The sequence below is a fragment of the Pogona vitticeps genome, chromosome 5 (genome assembly GCF_051106095.1).
Source record: "Pogona vitticeps strain Pit_001003342236 chromosome 5, PviZW2.1, whole genome shotgun sequence".
Classification (NCBI taxonomy): Eukaryota; Metazoa; Chordata; class Lepidosauria; order Squamata; family Agamidae; genus Pogona; species Pogona vitticeps.
In genome coordinates this window covers 109079756-109100125 of record NC_135787.1, presented here as the reverse complement: position 1 = coordinate 109100125, position 20370 = coordinate 109079756, and the positions used below count along the sequence as shown (strand labels likewise).

The 20370-nt window shown below is 39.5% G+C and overlaps 1 protein-coding gene across 5 annotated transcripts in view; it reads right to left on the bottom strand.

The window, feature by feature from the left end:
• Positions 1-20370, bottom strand: part of ITPR2 (inositol 1,4,5-trisphosphate receptor type 2) — a 257494-nt gene that overhangs the window by 199274 nt on the left and 37850 nt on the right. For all 5 annotated transcript variants that reach the window (XM_073000779.2, XM_073000781.2, XM_073000780.2 and 2 more), the window contains exons 3-9: positions 16037-16152; positions 15015-15101; positions 13314-13472; positions 9270-9368; positions 5963-6046; positions 5400-5546; positions 5161-5256 (exon numbers count right to left, since the gene is read on the bottom strand). In XM_073000779.2, the coding sequence (XP_072856880.2) occupies positions 5161-5256; positions 5400-5546; positions 5963-6046; positions 9270-9368; positions 13314-13472; positions 15015-15101; positions 16037-16152 (788 nt within the window). The remainder of the gene's footprint in view (positions 1-5160; positions 5257-5399; positions 5547-5962; positions 6047-9269; positions 9369-13313; positions 13473-15014; positions 15102-16036; positions 16153-20370) is intronic.

Below are 20370 nucleotides of genomic sequence, written 5' to 3'. Positions count from 1 at the left end.
GTGCCTTCTTCGGTCTGATTTTAGTAGCTATATCTCCAGCTAGCCAGGCAGAGGCCAGCCAAAGGCAGTGGGTAGAGAGAAGAAAGGAAGATCTTGACCTTTGTTACCTCTACCCAGAGTCATGGGGGGGGCAAAGGGGGAGAGTGAAAAGCAGCACGGAACTGATGCTATATTATAACTGACCAAACCAAGCATTTTTTTTAAAAAAAAATACTTCCCTTTGAAATAAGAGAGGTCCTCACTAGAGGGAGATGTTCTGGTCACCACACTCCAGTGAAAACATCACCATCAGTGTCACTCTGGGACACACCCACTAGTGCCCCTTCAGATTGATGCAGGCCATCACACATGCCAAAAATTGGGGGAAAAGCAACACATGGGGGATCACCACAGAAAAATCATACTCCTATCAGCTGAGCAAAATAAAGTGAATGGCCATGGAAATGGACAAGGGATACTCACGATTAGCTTTATGTAATGTAGCCCACAGAAAATATATTGAAACTGACTATGGTAAATGCAGCACACATCATGGGATATTTTGTGGTGTAGCCGAGCATGACTTGGCATGCAACAACAAACACTTCTGCTGTCTTCCTTGTGGCACTTTGCCATGGAGATTTATGCTGATCAAGTTCTGATGGTGTAAATATGTGATAGGATTCTTGCTATCATAGTACACGTTGCAAATGTGTAATGAATAACATTTCAAATAACCAGTATATGGTGTTAACTGATGAAATAGAAGAGAGTAGAACTGAGATAAAATAAGCAGTGAGGTTAAGCACAAATCTTCCATTGATGTTTATGGAGGCTTAAGAGCATGCAGAAGTGTTCATTACAACTGTGTTTCTTGTAGGCGACACACCTCAGAATTCAAGTAGAAAGGGTTCCATCAGAGGATGGACTGTGCTGTGCTTTATTCGATCTCAATTATAACATCATAACAAATATAGTGATGTGATGTCACTATTGGCAGGAAGGAAAAGATCATTTTGTGGAATCAGCAACCAACTGACAGCAACAACATGCAAGAATAGGTACAATAAAGAATAAATGGGGAGCTTGGGAATATTACTGCCATCAAAAATGCACCCTTTTTCTTGCCAAAAACTTTTACTTCCAACATTTGGCAAAGCTCTAGATAAGGACTTTAAATACTGCTGAAAGTTAACCCTCCAAGCTAGAGGATTAACAATAGTTTATCATTTCATAAAAACAGATTGTTTCCCCCCAAAATAAGACCTAACCTGAAAATAAGCCCTAGTATGATTTTTCAGGATGCTCGTAATATAACCCCTAACCCCAAAATACGCCCCCGTGAAGTGAAACCCCACCCTCCACCATTGTGCAGCAACCAAAAGAAGATGACATGACTGTATTTGAATAAATGTAGATGGTTGTACATGAAAAACAACAAGAACAAAAATGTCTTCTGAAAACAACCCCTAATGTGTTTCTTGGAGCAAAAATTAATATAAGATCCTGTCTTATTTTCAGGGAAATACAATAGCACAAAACCAGTCTATGATACAGAAAAGGCAACTTGACTGTTCCATGTACAGTATCTCTAATTTTCTCTTTTAGATTGCCTTTGTGTTATTTTGTACAACATCTCTGAATACGTCAACTTCTGAGCAATAATTCAGCTCAGCCAGCACTAGCTGTGTGGTGGAATTTAACTTTTCTTAAATGCTAGTGCTAAAACTTTGCATCCCCAAATCACTCCCAGTCTAGCTCTCCATAAACAAAAAAATCCATGTTATGGTGACACTGTTATTAGGCTAACTAAAAAGGTGCCAGGTTCTCTTTGCAAGCCTTCAAGGTGACCTGTCCTTTTGTTAGATATTATGTTATAAAAAGTGGGATTGGGGAGGGAGAAGGCTTAATGTTACAGCAATGCTATCTGTATACTGTACTGTCTAAAGATGTAATGGAGAAGAAGTTACAGAAACTAAAGCAAAGCTCACAATTCCCTCTGTGGGAAGAAAACATTGAGTCCCTGGCCATTTCTGTACTGTCAAGGCTGAAGATTATTTTAGATGCTGGTTCAGATAAAGCAACTCAAAGGAAAGCAGTCTGAGTGGATTTACCTTGCATTATATTGTGTTTGTGAACAGAAGTGGGCAGCAGCTTTTCTTTAAACAAGGCTTTCATGCCATCATATAAAGCAGGGGATATAATCTAATGTTAACATCAGAAGGGACAAGCAATTTGGGGAGCAAAACCTTCCTTCCTCTCCACCTGAACTCCTGGTGGTACATCACCCCAGATATCTCTGGGGGTCAGAGTTGTGCCTATAGGACTACAGGAGGGAAAGGTGATCAAAAAAGTGGGGACGGTTCATCTTCCTTCTGCTGTACACTCCTTTAGTTATTAAAATTACATCCACTTCAATCCTTATTCACACATTAATGTGGCAGACATATTTAGGGGTTAAGCCTGTGGGCCATGTCTGAATTCAATTCTACCCTAATTTCTGGCTCTATTACATTGTGTCTAACAGCAAAGAAAGATGAAGAGCTCGTCAAAAGCCCAGCCATGGCTTCTTATTTCTTAGCATATGTCTTCCAAAAAGGCAGGGATGTATACCTGATTATTTGTATATCAAATATTCAAAGGCAAGAACACTAAAATATTTGCACACAGCCAAAGTAGGCTTACATCCAATCCACAAGACTTAAATATTTACAGCTATGTTCATGTCTACAACTTGGAAAACTTCTATTTTTATACTACAGCTCCTAACATTATCCAGCCAACGTGACCAGTGTGTGAATGTAGTTTGTTGTTGTTGTTTAGTCATTAAGTCATGTCCGACTCTTTGTGACCCCCTAGACCAGAGCACGCCAGGCCCTCCTATCTTCCACTGCCTCCCAGAGTTGGGGCAAATTCATGTTGGTAGCTTCGATGACCCTGTCCAACCATCTTGTCCTCTGTTGTCCCCTTCTCCTCTTGCCATCACACTTTCCCAACATCAGCCACAATTAGAGATGAGCACAACTTAGAAAAAAATGGCAATTCACCGTGATTCATAATCTGTCAGAGTCAACAAGTCACAAATCACAAACTTATGATTTTTTTCTGATGAATTGACTAATCAATTCATCTTGACTAGAACCTTATAAAATGGCCCTCCAGGCAGCTAGAGACTACAAAATCATGGAAAAACTTATCCCAAATCTCCTGTACAATCCCTTCTGGTTTGGTGAAGATTGGGCTTTGGACATCCATGTTATACACCCACAAAGTGAGTCACCCCAGGAAAGTGCCCTTTAACAGCTGTCTTGGGGAAAACCTAATCTTCACCAAACTTGGAAGGATTGTACAGGAGAGTCAGTAGAACCATCTCTGTGATTTTGGTGTTTCTAGGTGCCTGGAGCCTGACGAATGAACCAAACAACAAACTGAAAATCGCTAAACATTCATTGATTTGTATTGCTTCTGGTGAGTATAAATCAGTGAATTTGCGATTTTTAATGAATTTTACCATTTGTTTTTTAATTTGTGCCCATCTCTAGCCACAATCCACCACAAATCTGGAGATAGCAAAGAAAAGACTGATAGACATTACTGGACACCCTTAACGTGGTTCAAAAGCAAAGCAGCCTTTTATCTATTGGATAAATGTGGACACAACAGCTCTACCAAAAGCCCAGGAGCACCGAAAATCTCCAGCAAACAGTCTGAGCACTGAATCAACCATATTCAGCTTCCTCCTCATGTCACACTTTATTTTATTTTATTTATTATTGGATTTATATCCCGCCCTTCTAGACAGGAGTCTACTTAGGGCAGCTCACAACATATTGTGCACAAACAAATAAAACAGCAATTAAAATCTACAATAATATGATCAAGATGGGAGAATAAACAACAAAAGCCAAGAAAGTACAACCAAGAATTGGCAGGAGGGAAGGCCTGCCTAAAGAGCCAAGTTTTTAATTGACTCTTAAAAAAATACAGCGAGGGTGCCAGGCAGATCTCTGGCGGCAAGCTGTTCCAAAGTCGAGGGGCCACCACCGAGAAGGCCCTGTTTCTTGTTCTTTCTTTTTGGACCTCTCTCGGCATCAGGCCCCTCAGCTGTCTTTCCTGGCTCTGGCGAGTGACTCGAGTACATCTAGGTGGGAGAAGGCATTTTGCCAGGTATGGAGGTCCTAAACTGTTTAGGACCGTCATCATTAACACTTTGAAGTCAATGTGGAAACGAATGGGCACTTCAACAGCTGCATCCACCCCACCACCACCCAGGAACACTCCATGAAAAAATGTTTTAAATATATGTACTTCACAGCTCAGAAAAGGATCAGTTCCTCTACTGAGTGAATGGAAAAGCAATACTTGACATTCCGAGGCACCGGCAATTTTACATGTTTCCAGCAGAAGAAGCAGGATAGTTTCACTCTCTTTGCAGAGGCACATTAAGGGCTTATCCAGAAGGAGCCAAAGATCCACTCCAATGGGCTTTGGGTGGCCATGGCTTGTCACAAGGGAGAGCGGGACTTAATGGGATCCAAACTATTTGCATCCAAACTGGACTATAAAACGCTATGTCTTTGAAAATGATTTGGAAACCCCTGGAAATCCACATCCCTGCTGGAGCTTCACTTCTGGAGCTTTCACAAATGATAAGGATACAAACTTTCAACTGAAAGCACCACAGTGCTTGAAAGTGCCACAGCATCCCCAGGACTAAACCCCAGAATAGAGTTAACTATGTCTTCAGCAGATATCCCCCCCCAAAAAAAAGCAAGAAAAGGCTACAGAATAGACACTGAATACATCAGATCAAGCCTCAAGTCACCTGGATAGTGAAGCAAATATCAAAATCTACAGTGCAGAATCTGGTAGTTTGACCTACGAGACAATTCCTATGTAATTCAAATAGCATAGCTGCTTCGAGAAACAGGACCACATGGTCCTTTACATGAGGGACTGTACACAGGATAGAACCATGCTGAATAAACCCTGATTATTCTCTTTCAAAACTAGAGAGCCCATTACATGAATAGCTGGATGGCTCGATCATCAAGCAATCTGACTTCCTAATAATATGCCATGTTGAGCCCACTGAAAACTCCACTAGAACAGGATCTCTAATCTTTTCAGTTCACCAACATTATAGGTTCTCCTCTGCATTCAACAAAAAGTGGCGCATACCTCTGCCGCCAAGTAGTTGCCAGTTGCCAGATGCTTAAATCTGAATAGACTGTTCCACTGCCCTGCTCCTCCACGGCATGGGTCATGATGCACCACCTATGCAAACAACATTCATACATTCATAACACCATTAGCACGTGAACATAAGGCAACAGTGCAAAAAAAAGGAAGCTCAAAAATCCCCACCATTCAAAGAGCTAAATATTGTCAGAATACCCCACTCCCCTTCTGCCCATTACCTCTATCTCCCACAAGGCTTTGGAACTTGTTGCAGAAGTAGCTGACTGCCGTAATGTTGTGCGAAGAAAGATATGCTGTTTCTTCTGATAGTCATCACAGGTCAGGAACTTCTCCTGCTCAGCATGAAACAACCTGACAACATCTCCCTGAATGCAAGAAAGAAAGAAAGTGAGCAAAAGGGAAGCTTTGCTGACTTATCATTGCAAATACATTTCTCTATCCCATTCAGAGCTCTAAACTTTCAGATCCTCATTGAGGTTTTCTTGGTGCAACTAAAACCAGGATCTGGCCTATGCTCTTTATAACAACTAAAATGCCATTGAAAGGAAGAAGAGGGGGAGGAGACCATTTGGTCGCATATCAAGAGATAAGCATTTTTTGTGACTGATGAACAGGTTAATATCAAGGGTAACTGTGTGTGTGCTTGTGTCATATTTAAAAGCAGGTTTGACTGAAGCAACAAGATCCATAATATATCCAGTTACTGTAAAATAACCAAAAGGATATAAACAATCACTGATATGCAATACTTTTTAAAAAATTAAAAATTGTTCATACTTACACCTTTAAGCACATCTTCTCTGTAGCAACTGTATTTCATGAATAAGGTTATTTTCCAGCTGGTGTTGCAATTGACAGCATTTACCTGCAGTCAAGCATATAAGGAACTATAGGGTCTATGTAGCAGAAGATTCACACACCAAAGTGCTGACAATTTTACCATTTTGAAAAGGTATTTGCCAACACTTACTATTATAGCTGTTGTGCAGAGACAGGGAAATTTGCAGAACTCCCATAATGGCACAGTCAAGGCCATAATGGCTGGGGGATTCTGGGAATTGTAGATCAAAACAGTCCAACTTCCAAATTCCCTCGGGCATTATGAACTTTTCATCTCTGCTACTGTTGATAAGATAACCACAATGATATTGGCCAAAATTCTGTTGCTTACTGTTGTAAATCACACCCAAGTAGGCCCATTGAATCAATAGGCATTTTGTGAGCCAACTCCTCTACACATTCCATTGATTCAAACATATCTACTTTTATTGTGATTTACTATGGTAAAGTAAGCCACAACTAGAGTAGACCTATTTGAATCAATGGAACTTATAAAAGATTTGACTCACCAAACCCCCATCAATTCAATGGGCCAATTCTAGTGCAATTTACTATGTAAGCAACAGAATTTTGGCAATTATCTCCCCAAAACCTCACTTTCCCATCAACAGAAATGTCTGGTACTAAGAAATGATTGGGAGAGCGTGTTAAGTCTTTCAGATTCAGGCTCAAAAATAATATTTTTAAATGCAATGCAACTTCATCATTTTAAGTCAATCAATAGTCATTCAAAAGTCACTATGCTTTTAAATCACTGCAGCCACTATGCTACTGCTAATCCCAACTAGGTTATACCCATTGACTCAGTGGCATTTATTTACTTGGCTTGCTTATCCACCATTGATTCAACAATGAAGGTGAAAAACAAGGGTGCAAAAGCAGTTGAACATTAAGAAAACAAAATGCAAGAGTACATAAGAATTATATAACTTTAACTCTGGCAATGAAGAACTCAAAATCTTTAAAAGATATTCTATACTTTCCAGTCACTGATCCAAATGTAGGCTGTAGTCAAGAATCAGAACACTGAAACTCAGAATCACAGCTATCAAGAACTAGAAAAGATCCTCAAGTGGGAGGATGTACTGCTGCAGGCCAAAGACATGTTCATCCGTATTGTGTTATTTCCAATAATTATGTATGGATATGAAAACTGGACAATGAAGAAAGCTGACATGAAACAAAATTCATTCAAAATATGATGTTGGAGGAGAAATTTATTGATTCTATGGATTGCTGGAAACATAAAAAAGTGAAGAAACAAAACAAAACAAAATAAAAAATTGAAAGACAAAAACATGGGGCATCTTAAAGACTGTTATATTTTAATATGAGCTTTTGTGGAGAAGGCACCATTATCAGATATATGGGGGGAAATGAAATGTTGGATGAAATATCAATAAAACATGCCAAATATAAAAAGGTAGAGATTCCCCTCGACAAATTGTCCAGTTGTGTCCGACTCTAGGGGGTGGTGCTCATCTCTGTTTCCAAGCTGTAGAGCCAGCGTTTGTCCATAGACAGTTTCCGTGGTCATGTGGCCAGCACGACTAGACACAGAACACCATTACCTTCCCACCGAGGTGGTACCTCTTTATCTACTTGTGTAATTGGTATTTCATCCAGCATTTCATTTTTTCTGTATGTCTAATGAAGTGGACTTGTCCATGAAAGCTCACATTAAAATATAACAGCCGCCCAGAGTGGTCATTTTGACCAGATAGGCGGGGTAAAAATAGAATGAATGAATGAATGAATGAATGAATGAATGAATGAATGAATGAATACTTAATCTTCAAATTTATTTTATTAGATTTATACCCCACCCATCTAGACCAAAATATAACATCAAAAAATCAAGCTGAGACATAAAATAGAATAGTGATAGAATAAAAAAAAAACTGCAGCTAATCCTAGAGAGAGCTTGTCCAGCTTCTTCAGTGGAAGAAGTCCTAGTTGCATCTAGAATAGAGATGAGGGTATTCATATTTTTATACGAATACAAATATCCCCCACAGGTGGAAATAATGTCCACTCACCATTCTGCTGCTGACGCCAGCTTGACTGAGCCTTCCTATCTCACCGCTGTCCACAATGGATTAGCCACTCTTGGCAGGAGGCAGGATGACAAGCCTCTCTGCAGGTCGCAGGTTTTTCACCTTCAAGCTGGCGTCAGCAGCAGAATGGTGTTACTTCCACCTGGGGGAGGGGATATTTGTATACAAATACCCACATCTCTAATCTAGAATCTTATCCTGGTTAGCTTTTCAGTCCTTCACGTGGAAAAGCAAGCTGTTTTAGGCCAAAACTAAGCATGACAAAAGGCACACGGCTGCCATCAAAAATGGCATTCCAATGCCAAATTCTCTACTCCCTCTGCACATACTATGATGACCTCATGTCCTGATGTAATTAGGCTTACATTCCATTTCTCGGTTTCATATCATTGGTTGTCTCTAATAGGAGTGAAGTAACACAAACTGGAAAGAGCTGAGAACATGAGTTACACCAGCAGTCCCCAACCGTTTTTGGGACTGTGGTCCGGCTAAGCCTCCGAGGAAGGCAGGTCCCCCCACAGGTATGCGCACGCACGATCAGGCACTTGGGCGCATGTGCAAAGCAGTGGGGCAGCACTCACACTGGCGCTGGCACGCGCGCACATGCGCAAAGCAGCTGTGGGGGGAGTGTGTGCAGGGGGGCAGGAGGTCACAGACCGGCACCAGGCCACGGATCTCTGAGTTACACCACATTACCCATTAAGGAGGAACAGAACTCAACATGAGTTGCCAATTTTCATGGTAATCTTAAGTTCTTTATAATGTAATGTTCCCTCAGCAGGGGTGAGAGAGTGTGTGTGTGTGTGTGAAGTGTGTACACACACACACACACACACACACACACACAGAGGCACGCACGCACGCACGCACGCACGCACATAAAGTGTCAACTAGCCAGAGAAGGAGAAAAGGAGGTTCTAATGTATTTGGATACAAGATAGCTGTGATCAGTTCCAGAGGCCAGGTTTCAGTCCTTAAACACCTGCTTGCTTTTTGCTTTTTTTTTTAAATGGGCTATCTGAAACATGACCTCTAGTTTCTTGACCCCATTTGTCACATGATCATATCAAGGCTCCCTGTGCTTTCATCTCAGACTGCTACTTACCTGGCATCCTAATCCTGCATGGTGTCACTACATTCCAAAACACCAGTAAAGGCCGAGTCAGATATATCTGCTGTGGTCAAACTCACCTCTTTGCACCCTGGATTATCCAGGAGTTCTATGTTGCTGGCATGAAGAGGTTGTCCTGCATTGACTGGCATTAGTACAACTTTGTCACCAACAACGATCTGGAGGAGTTTTTAAAGGAGTAAAAAATGATCAGTTATGTTCTGATTCTCTTCACTTTGGTGATATTTTAGTTCCCACATCTTCTTTGTTTTTGTTTTTTATAGAGACAACATATCTCAATATAACAAATAAATCTAAAATACTGTTTTTCAATCCTAGATAAATCCCACAATACAGAAAGTTCTGGAATATGAGTATCAGGCGGAAAAAAAAAAACCCAAGACAATATATATATAAAGATTTGGCATCTTAAAGACTGGTTATTATATTTTAATCGGAGCTTTTGTGGATGTGTCCACTTCAGCAGATATATGAAAACAGAATGAAATGCAGGATGAAATATCAGTTTTACAAATAGACAATTTTAAATATTCATTTGCTGTAGGAGTCTTAAGTGTGAGGTACATCTACATGAAGTAATTTATGGCTCCCTTGTAAACATTCCTCCAGGGAGTCAGAAAACAGGCATTTCGTTCTGTTTTCATGTGTTTGACAAAACTGAGGTGTCCATGAAAGCTCACATTAAAATATAATAGTCTTTACGGTGCCACATGTTTTTGTTTTATTTTGTTTCTTTGGATTTTGTCTGATATGCTTGCATAGACTAACACAGCTACCTCTTCCAAAACCACTGGAATATGAAGACTCTGATACTGAAGAAATTCTTCAATTTTTCTCTCTATATTAGGTTATGCATATTCTTTGGCCCTTTTCTTCTTAAGTGGTTGAGGGGGGAGCTATTAAATGTACGGAACAGAATTTGCAGTTCAGCTCGTAATTTGAAAGTACAGAATATTTCCAGGAATTCAAATTAATGTAACAGTTCCTACATAATGCTAATCTGTTATTGTGAAAACTGGTCATATATTCAACAACCAGACAGGGTTTTCGGAAAGAAAGAAAAAGAAGACCTCAAACAAATTAAAAATATTTATGTTTCTCCAACGCTGCCTTTACAGCTGCTTTTTCACTACTATTTTTTGCATAATGGCAGCTTATCAAACTTGGGGATTCCTCTCTAATCTTAAAATCAGATGTGCCTACATGGTCCAGACTATTTCACTAAAATCAATGACAAAAATGCTGTCCGTTTTCTGGGCTTCCTTTTATATCACAGTTTGTTGTCTTTCTATAATCTGCCCATGCCTTTTTTTAGAGGTTTATCTTTTTCTACTGCTATTTAACTTGGTGTGGCACTGATCTGCTGCATCTGTTTTTATTGTATTGATTTTATTGTTTTATTGCATTTTAAACTTCGTTGGCTGCTCTACAAGCCCTTTGGCTGAACATCAGGTGGAGATATGTCCCAAATAAATATATACACGCACCACTTGTCAGGAGAGTTCCATTGCTAGCTTCACTAATCCTCTGGTAGTAGATAAGCAAGACGTGGTTTCAAGAAAATTAACCCCTAAAATTGTCTCTCATCCTTAAACAAAAAATAAAGATACAATCTGCACTGCATGAATTGACTGAAAGGATGAAAGCGGGTGTTACAAGGAACAGTGGAGGATGATTTGGCAAGATCTGATCTAATCACAGATGTGCCAGTAATGTCCACAGCAATTCAGTGTACATTCCAGCATACACAACACTTCCATACAGACAGGCACAAGTCAGAAAAACAAAGTGAATGATAAAAATGGTGAACACAGCGGGTAGCACATGCTTTCTTTGAAACACATGCAGAGGCATCATCATTGCTTAACAATTCTTCCCCTCGTATAGCTAGTGATATGCCCATCAACTGATTAAATACTGCCAAACACTAACTGCTCTTTGACCAGTGGAAAGAATTCCATTAAGGATTTAAGGGGAAGGCTCTGATGTCATTTTTAATCTTCAGGCTACGCTCAGCTTTTAAAAACTATAACACCCAGGATCCCCTAACTGAAGTTCTGGGAGTTGCAGTCCAGAAATGTTATGGTTCCACACATTTGGGCCACCTAAGAAACTCTATCCAGAGTAAAGGCTCTGTGTATCCCAGACCTTTGGACCCCCAACACACCTCACTCGTATTGTTCTGCAGGTTAACTCTTTCTGTTACTGCCCTGCCTCCTCCTAGTGAAGCCCTCCAGCCTAGCTTCTGCTACTGGGCACAGGCAATAACTGCACATATCTCTATACAAGAAAGGGAACAGGAACAACCAAGCAAATCTGCACAAGTCAGTCATCACAGTGGCAAAGTCACAGGGGGCCAGAAGCCAAAAGCACCACCAAAAAGCGTTAGATACAGGGGAAAGGTTGCTCCCTGTGGTCTACTGAGGTGTGGAAAGCTTCTGGGAACAACAGGGCTCTAAGGTTTCTCAGAAGTCAGGGGTTCTTAAATTAGCATAATTATCTCAAAAAATTAATCTGCTAAAGGGTTGGCCATGTGACAATATTTCACCAATTAATTATGAATGAAGAGAGGGTAAAATAGTCAATCCTACATGAAATCAAAACTAATTATTTACACTTATTTTTTTTAAAGGGGTGGGATAGTGATTTAAAAAAAACAACCAGTGAAAATCTAGTGGCACCTTAATGGCTCAGACATTTTATTTGGCACAAGATTTGGGGAGATCGTGGCCCGCGATGGATCTGATGAACCTTCAGTCCAAGAAAACTGAGGCCAAATAAAACATATCCCATAAGACTCCTGATAATTTATTCGGAGTTTTCTTTTAAAGACAGATATTATATATTCAAGCTTCTAATCCCCATGCTGATGATAAATGGCAACACTTTTTGAAGTGTATTCTTTCAAAGCCACAATGTGAACATGACCCTCTGTTTACTTAACACAGCAACTTTTTGTATGCCATGCTCCACGAAAGAATTACTTACAGCCAGATAAGGTCAGATAAAGCATTGCACAAAACAAACCTGCGGAATTGAATCAGTAATTCAAAATTCAGTGAAAGGAGAAACCAGTTTTAATTATGAATTAAACAAATTAGTGAAATAACTTTAGAAATCAGTCTGTTTAAGACAAAAAGTTATATCTGAATTGATACCTCTCCCACCAAAAATAAAATTGTTTTCCTCCTGGGTCAAAATACAGGCAACATTGCGGCACCCTCCTTGAGCTACCCAAGGCAGGAGCTCCACTTTTTTAATTCCCTTAAGAGAAAAAAAATCTCCATTTATCTAGGTCTAAATCCATTAAACACAGCAAGACTTTCTTCCCCAAAAAGAGATGTAACTGTGAATGACACAAATGCACCAATGTGCCATTATTTTCAGCGAAGATCAAGAATATGATCTGAATTATTTTTAGAAAACAGCTTTAGTCATAACTTTTTGCTTTGAACCAAAGAGTTCTCCTCTGCCCCATATCTTCGGGGAATTTCCCTGATTACATAGCAACGTACAGACATCAGGGTTGGGAAAAGTAAATCTGTCTTTACTGAACAACATAAGAGTTTATTTTTAAAAGCACTGCATAAATAAACAAAAGGAAGAATCTACCACGATGTAGCCTCTTTAATTCATCAATGTCTCACAACTAGTTCTAACTGGTCTCTGAGAAAACCACAGCCACTTTCAAAGGAGGAGTTGTCACTTATGCCTCTCTCCTTAGTAAACAGGTCCCACATACTATAAGGTGTCATGCATAAATCTGTTTCTCATGAGCATCTGGTGTGCTGCTCAAAGAAACACATTCCAGGTTCAGACACCTTCCTCCGAAAGCAAGATCTACCCAAGGAAGAGGACCAGAAAACAATTTTCACCTCATGGTTTGCCACTCTTAAGATCTAATGCGTGCATTTTTAAAAAATATCCCCAAGAACATGATGTCATATTTCAAGCACATTTGTGGAGTGGGCTGGGGAGCAGCAGGAGATACAGGAGGAAGGCTGAAGAAAGAATTCCTAAGAAGATTTTGGACAGGGGAGTGATGGCCATGTCTATTTTAGCAATGCCTCACTCTCTTCCCAAAATGTGTTTTATTCACTCACATTGTCACCTTCGCTCCTCAGTTTCCAGAAGGGCTGGATATAAAACCAGGATCCTTCATTCCCAGCAGCATCCAAAGAGACCCGCATAGCATTCTTCTCCAAAAGGGCTGGCAATCTCTTATTGACAGTAAGGTATTTGTTGCTTTTGATGTGAAGCAGCTGAAAAATAATAATAATAATAATAATAATAATAATAATAATAATAATAATAATAATAATAATAATAATAATAATAATAATAATAATAATAATAATAATAATAATAATAACAACAACAACAACAACAACAACAACAACAACAACAACAACAACAACAACAACAACAATATACATATACATATACATATACATATACATATACATATACACATTCCAATTGAACATTTTGACCACCCTTTTATAAGGAATGAGATATCTTATGCACCAGAGGATTAATTGAACATCAGCTTCTAGATGCCTCTACAAGAATGAAGAGGAATCATGTATCTTAAAAATGATACAAAATAAAATAAAATAAAAGCAATCTGTTTGGTGAGTCATATGTTGTATAGACCTAATTTGTAACTATTTATGATTATTTATTTTGTTTATATATACTAATATAGCTACACTGATGTAGTATCTCCTTCTACAGGATGGTGTCCCAAAAATATCAGCCAGAATCCTATTAGTGATTTAAGCTTGTATAAAGGGAATCTCATTAATGAAGTACTGGTTGTTTTCTAGGGCAAGCACCCAATTATTTGATGTATGTATGTATGTATGTATGTATGTATGTATGTATGTATGTATGTATGTATGTATGTATGTATGTATGTATGTGTGTGTGTGTGTGTGTGTGTGTGTGTGTGTGTGTGTGTGTGTGTGTGTGTGTGTGTGTGTATGTGTGTATGTGTGTATGTGTGTGTGTCTGTCTGTCTGTTTGTTTGATTTCTATGCCACCCACCTGGCTGCAAGGCCACTACTAAGCCTTATGCAATTGTAAATCGACATCTGGATGCTGGCCATTTTGTGCAAGAAATTCGGGTGGACTGAGAATCACAGAATTAGAGAATTAAAAGGGGACTCAGGGGCCACAGAGTCCAACCTCATAAGGAAGCACGAAACCCGCAGTCAAAACATCCCTGGCAAATGGCTGTCCAAACTCTGTTTAAAACCCTCCAAAGAAGAACAGCCCACCACTATTTGAGGCAGTCTATGTCACAGTTGACTAGCATTTACTGTCAGGAAATTATTCCTGATTTTTTAGTCAAAATCTCCTTTCTTGCATTTGAATCCATTAGCTAAGGTTCTACTCTCTAAAACCATAGAAAACATGCTTGTTCTATCTTCCATATGACAACTCTTCAAATATTTAAAAATATCTGTGACTATCACCTCACAGCCTTCTCCAGATTAAATACACCCAACTCTCTCACCTATTCTTCATAGGGCTTGGTTTCCAGCTAAGATACTTGCTCCTGCATGGTTATTACAGGCATAGGAGCCCTGCTCTTCTCTTTTGCCTCTAGGCGAAGTAATCATAGCTTGTTTCTGCATCGTAAAAACTGCTTTGGAGTTTCCACTGTGGCACTGAACCAGAATTGATTGGTGCAGTGTGAGAAATTTATAGCCATCTCACCTTCTACGTCACATTTGACAATAAATATCTATTTTCCCTGTGGTTCTGAGGAGCTGGAGGTCCAGCTTTTAAGGACTCACCTGGATGACATTGCTGTATTTCACAATTTCACCTAGCAACTTTCTGTTTTCACATTCATTCTGTTTTTGTTCTAATTCCGCTGCATGCTGGAAGATAAATCATTGTTATTGCTGTTTTAGTCAAATCAAAGATGGCTACCAGAGCTCAGACTTTAGAGCATTTAGGAAACCACTCCACAAGACATGTGGAAGAGCTCAGAGAGATGCTTCTTGTTGGAGATGGGCGGTTGGAACAGTTTTAGAAGATGATATGAAGTGGAGAAGTGGAGACCAATTAATAATCCTGCCATCATGTCCTGCGCACTAGGATGATCAAGAATTGATCCTGCCCTTCCTCTGACGTGTCAGAGGAAGGGCAGGTATTTCAAATACTTTTCAAGTATTTGAAAAGTGCTATCATATCTCCCCTTAGTCTTCTTTTCTCAAGGCTAAACATGCCCAATTCTTTCAGTCTTTCTTCATAAAGAGGAATGTTCAACCTTAGTGTTCTTTTCTTTTTTAAAAATAAATTGTTATGGTTGTTCCTGTTCTGAATTTGTATGGTGAAAAATACTCAGTTCTAAAAGATGGTAATATATACATACATAAAAGATTAAAATAATGCATATTTAAAAGTACTGTACATGAAGTATATAAGGATAAAAAGGTGAAATTTATTATTGGTTACATCATATGCCGGTTAATTGCTGTCTAGGATTTCTGCCCAGCAGTGTTCTGCACTCAATAGAATGTCGTAGCCATGCTGGCGGTGGATTGGGAATGTTTTAAATACAAAAGATTCAACTTTTCCAAACTTTGAATGGACATATTTTGTGGGGGTGGGGGAATGAGTACAGTCTTATTTTCCAAGAAAAAAAGGAAAATAAAAGCACTGGTATTTAAGTCATGCAAGAGTACCACTTCCCAGCAAGGGATACGCTAGCTCAAAAAAAGTCATTTTTGCCCTAACTGTATTTATATGAATGCACAAACCCAATTGCTGCAGGAAAAGACTAAACTCTGGGAACGCTGGTGTCTCTTACTTGCAGCTTCTTCAGCAGGGCTGCTTCAGTGTGGTTCCCTTGTTTTGCTTGCTTGGCCTTCCAGTATTGCTTCTGTGCAGAGTATCGGTTCATAGGACATACTTTAAAAAGGCAATCTGAAAACAAGGCGACAATATCCATTTTAAAGTGACCTATTTCGAAAGACACCTCTCTCTTATTTCTTTGCAGTCTGTGTATAAGAGCCTGCATATGTGTTTGATCAGTCCGATCCCCCACAAAACAACCTCTCAACGCAAGTTTCACAAACACAAATTAAATGCAGTTTCTGCCCTCATCAGCCCATGTACACACATCATGATAAACCAAAATGCAGGTTGCTGATATCTGGCTTCTTGTGTTTTACGAGACTCCCTCATGGGCAATCCATCAGTTGTTAAAAGCAGCGTATGGTTTGATCTGTTTAAACCATAACTTCTGATGACATCTAAATTTGAAACCATGGCTTGTCCCTTATTTGTTTACAAAATTAACCACTGTGAAGCAGGAACTGCCAAAATGGAACAGAGAGAAACAAACTAGAAATAAAGAAGATAAGCCACCGCCACCACCACCACCATCATCATCTTGTTGTTGCTGCTGCTGTTTTACCCCACCTTTCTCCTTCGAAAAGGACCCAATGTGACTTACCATACTTAAAGAAAATACTGAAGAACAAAACAATGAGTACACGAAAGTGGCGTACATCATTAAAAGGGAATATTAAAGCGAAAAACACTAAGTATAGAACTATTTAAAAATCAGAAACACAAGAAATACTAACAACACAGTCAATGCAGTAATTGACAATCTATTTAAAAAGATCATGCTCAGGCAGCCAGTCATTGAGGAAAAGCTTGCCTAAAGAGAAAGGTCTTTGCTTGCTTGCAGGAGGACAACAAAGATGGAGCCAGTCTGGCCTCCTGTGGGAGGGAGATCCAAAGTCTTGGAGCAGCAACAGAGAAGGCCCTCTCTTGTGTTCCCATCAAACACACCTGTGAAGGTGGTGGGACCAAGAGAAAGAAACTAAGATTACCTTAGTTTGTCTGTCATGTAATCCGTGTCTTAGTCAAGTGAGTATGGTTACCACAGCATATTGTGACATGTGAATATGCCTACTGTGTTAGTAAGAAATTTATATCCCCATCTCAGCTAACCTGTAATGGTTTTCAAACTTTCTAACTTTAGAGGAGCATTTTATTGCTGAGAAATTCCTATATGTGTCTGAAGATTCTGTAAAGGTTCTAGGACAGTGGTCCCCAACCTTGGGCCTCCAGATGTTCTTAAACTTCAACTCCCAGAAATCCTGGCTAGCAGAGGTGGTGCTGAAGGTTCTAGGATACACAACACACTCAATTCACAGTCCAAATGGGCCTCACAGTTGTTCCGCTATGAATTAGGAATGTGTTGTAGCCAACACAAAAAACTTCCATTAGGCTGGTTTTATACATAGGGGGAGAAAATCACCATGCCAGGCAAGCTGTCTTTCAGGAATCTTGTGCACTATAATTCAGAGCAAAGAAAAGTTTCTTTTGGATTACAAGGCGCAGAATCCTCCAGCCAGCATCTCAGAGGATTCTGGGCAGTGCAGAGCAAAAAAAAAAAAAAAAGGAACAATTCCATGGTATGTTTTCAGAAGCAATATTCAAAACATCCTGTTGTTCCTCCTCCCCAGTGTCCATGTGATTTAAAGGATCACTAAAACATTGAACAAATAGCTAGCTTTTGAGCTAATCCAGTCTTCTTTACAATCTGTACCAATGTATTGTGGATAGAGCAGAAAATGCACACATATATATGAGAGTCCCACAAATTCTTGGTAGATGTCTGTGCAAGACAGCTGCCAAGAAAGTGGAGGGGGGAAACAGGAATCAAAGCACTTTGATCCCGTTGCCCTCCTTACTTCCATGTAAAAGATGACCCTCAATTTTTAATCTAAAGATTTTAGACAAAAGTATCGTCCCATACACAGAAAAATACGGTATTCACAAACATATGCAGAATGCCACCAGCTTTCAATTAGCACTGGTGAGTCTATGCCAGAGCATCCCAGTATGATTTAATCCCTGAGTGGTTTTATAATTTTGGCAGTGAGAGCCATGGATTCAGCAACCAGATGGGCAGGTTTCAGAAAGTCTCATCTTATATTCTACATTCAAACTAGCTTTTAATTCTCTATTTCCTTTTGCCTTTCACAACAGTAGGTCCCTCGCAGTCACTCAAAGGTTCTGGAAAACACAAGTAGATTCCTGTTAAAATAACAGGTAGCTAGCTCACTTTGGGCATTTATCCAAAATCCTCTTTGTTTTGCTTCTGTTCACAGGGTGGCTGTACTTTACACGAAAGTCACCATGCATTAGTAAATCAAAATGTAGATATCTTGCAACAGTATTTACTTTTCCTAGGGAATGGAAATGTATACAATGAAGTGGGGGAAAGCTTTACATAAACTAGGAAGGAACAGCAAGGGCACTTTGCAGGACTGTTACAAAATGCAAATGTGTTCCACTACACTGAAAGCCATTTTTCCTCAGGACAAAATAACTTCTGAAAACAGAATGGGAATTCTGTCCCATTCATCATTACCAGAAGCGTTTTCTTAAGGACATAGCTGACTTCAAAGCCACACACTTAGAAGTCAGAAACAAACTTTGGGTATTAAGCCTTTTGCAAGAGATTGTTCCTACAGTTTTGTTGCTGTTCATCTTAGTATTCATGGGGTCTAGGAACTTATCAATAAATAAACACTGTAGTTCTACTTGGGATCATTACAGAATATATGGCATTCTTTGGAACAGGTTTGTACAAGCCTTTCTGCTTTAAAAATGAACCAGAAAAAAAATTCAAGGAATTGGCATGCAACATTCTGGAGATTCTTAGCAGACAACCCGTCATCAATCGCCTACTCCTTACTCCAGGGTTTATGACACATTGACCACTCTGAAATTCTGTGATAACAAATGGGAAATCTTTGAAACAATGCACTCAAGTGCCATATATTTGACAATATGCCCACATACTTCATTTTTTAAAAAATATTTCCTTAAAGTGGGATAGAACAGTAAAGATCTGTATGCATGACACAGCGAAGAGAAGAACTGATAGAGCTAATCATTCATCAGCCCTATCAGGATGACACCACACAGTAAACAAAGACGTGCAAGGAAGAAGCAGAGCTGTACCTGTTGACTCCACCACCATCACGCCCCAGGGAAGCACTGTTTTTGCTTTTCAGAATTTGCAACAACTTACCCTCCTGGCAACCAAATCATGATCTGGTAATTTTACTGGTGGTTCCCTTTTTAAAAGAATGTCCCCTAACATGCCCGTAAACCTGAGGTCTTGAGAGAATTTCAGGGAAACTGTCTTCCTTTCCCCTTCCTCTATTCCTTTTATTTATGTATAGTTTAAATCCAACAACTTCAGAGTGCCTGCAGGTTTTTTGATTGCTAAGCATAAATCAAATATGATGGAAACTGTATGACACTAAACATTTTCATTTGATGAACTGGTTGGCAAAATGCCAGGACAGCCCCTAATACCCTCGCTCCCCCACTGAGAACGCAGAGGAAAATGTTTGGAGACAGAAGCCAGCTCTGAATACATAGACTCCTCCCACAAGACAGAAACTTGAAGGACCAGCCTCTCAATTACAAGCGAAGACTTTTTGTATACGGAACACTTCCCTCTTATCCTAGGCTCATGGGTGTAATACACTGGAGAGCAAAGCCAATAGAAATGTGACTATAGGGAGGATGGCAATGTGTGCTGGGGTCGTCTCTTCTTCAACAAGTCATAATTAAGTGGTGGGTAAGGTCAAAAGAACATTGTCTTCACTAATGCAATCCCTTTTTCATTTTTGCTCTGTGCCAGACTTCACAGTGTTTTACATTTTTAGTAAATTCCCCACACAGTTTCAGATTCCTGCAACCTCAGGAAAATGGGCTGGTCAATTCTGGGGTGCTAAATCTCTGAATCTCCATCTTCCAAAAGTCAAGCAGAGTTACAGCTTCTCCAGAGTATCTTCCCGGAAGGCCGGGATGTTTTAATACTATCACTATAAATTTTTCTACTTTACCTTAATTTCTCATTGCCATAGCAGATTTTATACTAGAATACAAATGGTTTCAAGCACATATACATGATTAGGAAGCTTTGCAGAGACACCCCACCCATGCAGCTCTTTACAATGTTTACTAACATAAGAAAATGCATATTATATCCAGATAACATATGAATTGAGTGATTTCAAGCAGAACCATGGCAACTTCTACAATTTTTACTGTCCCTTTATTTGTTACATTAATCACAGCAGCTTAGTCTTGGTCCCTCCTTCA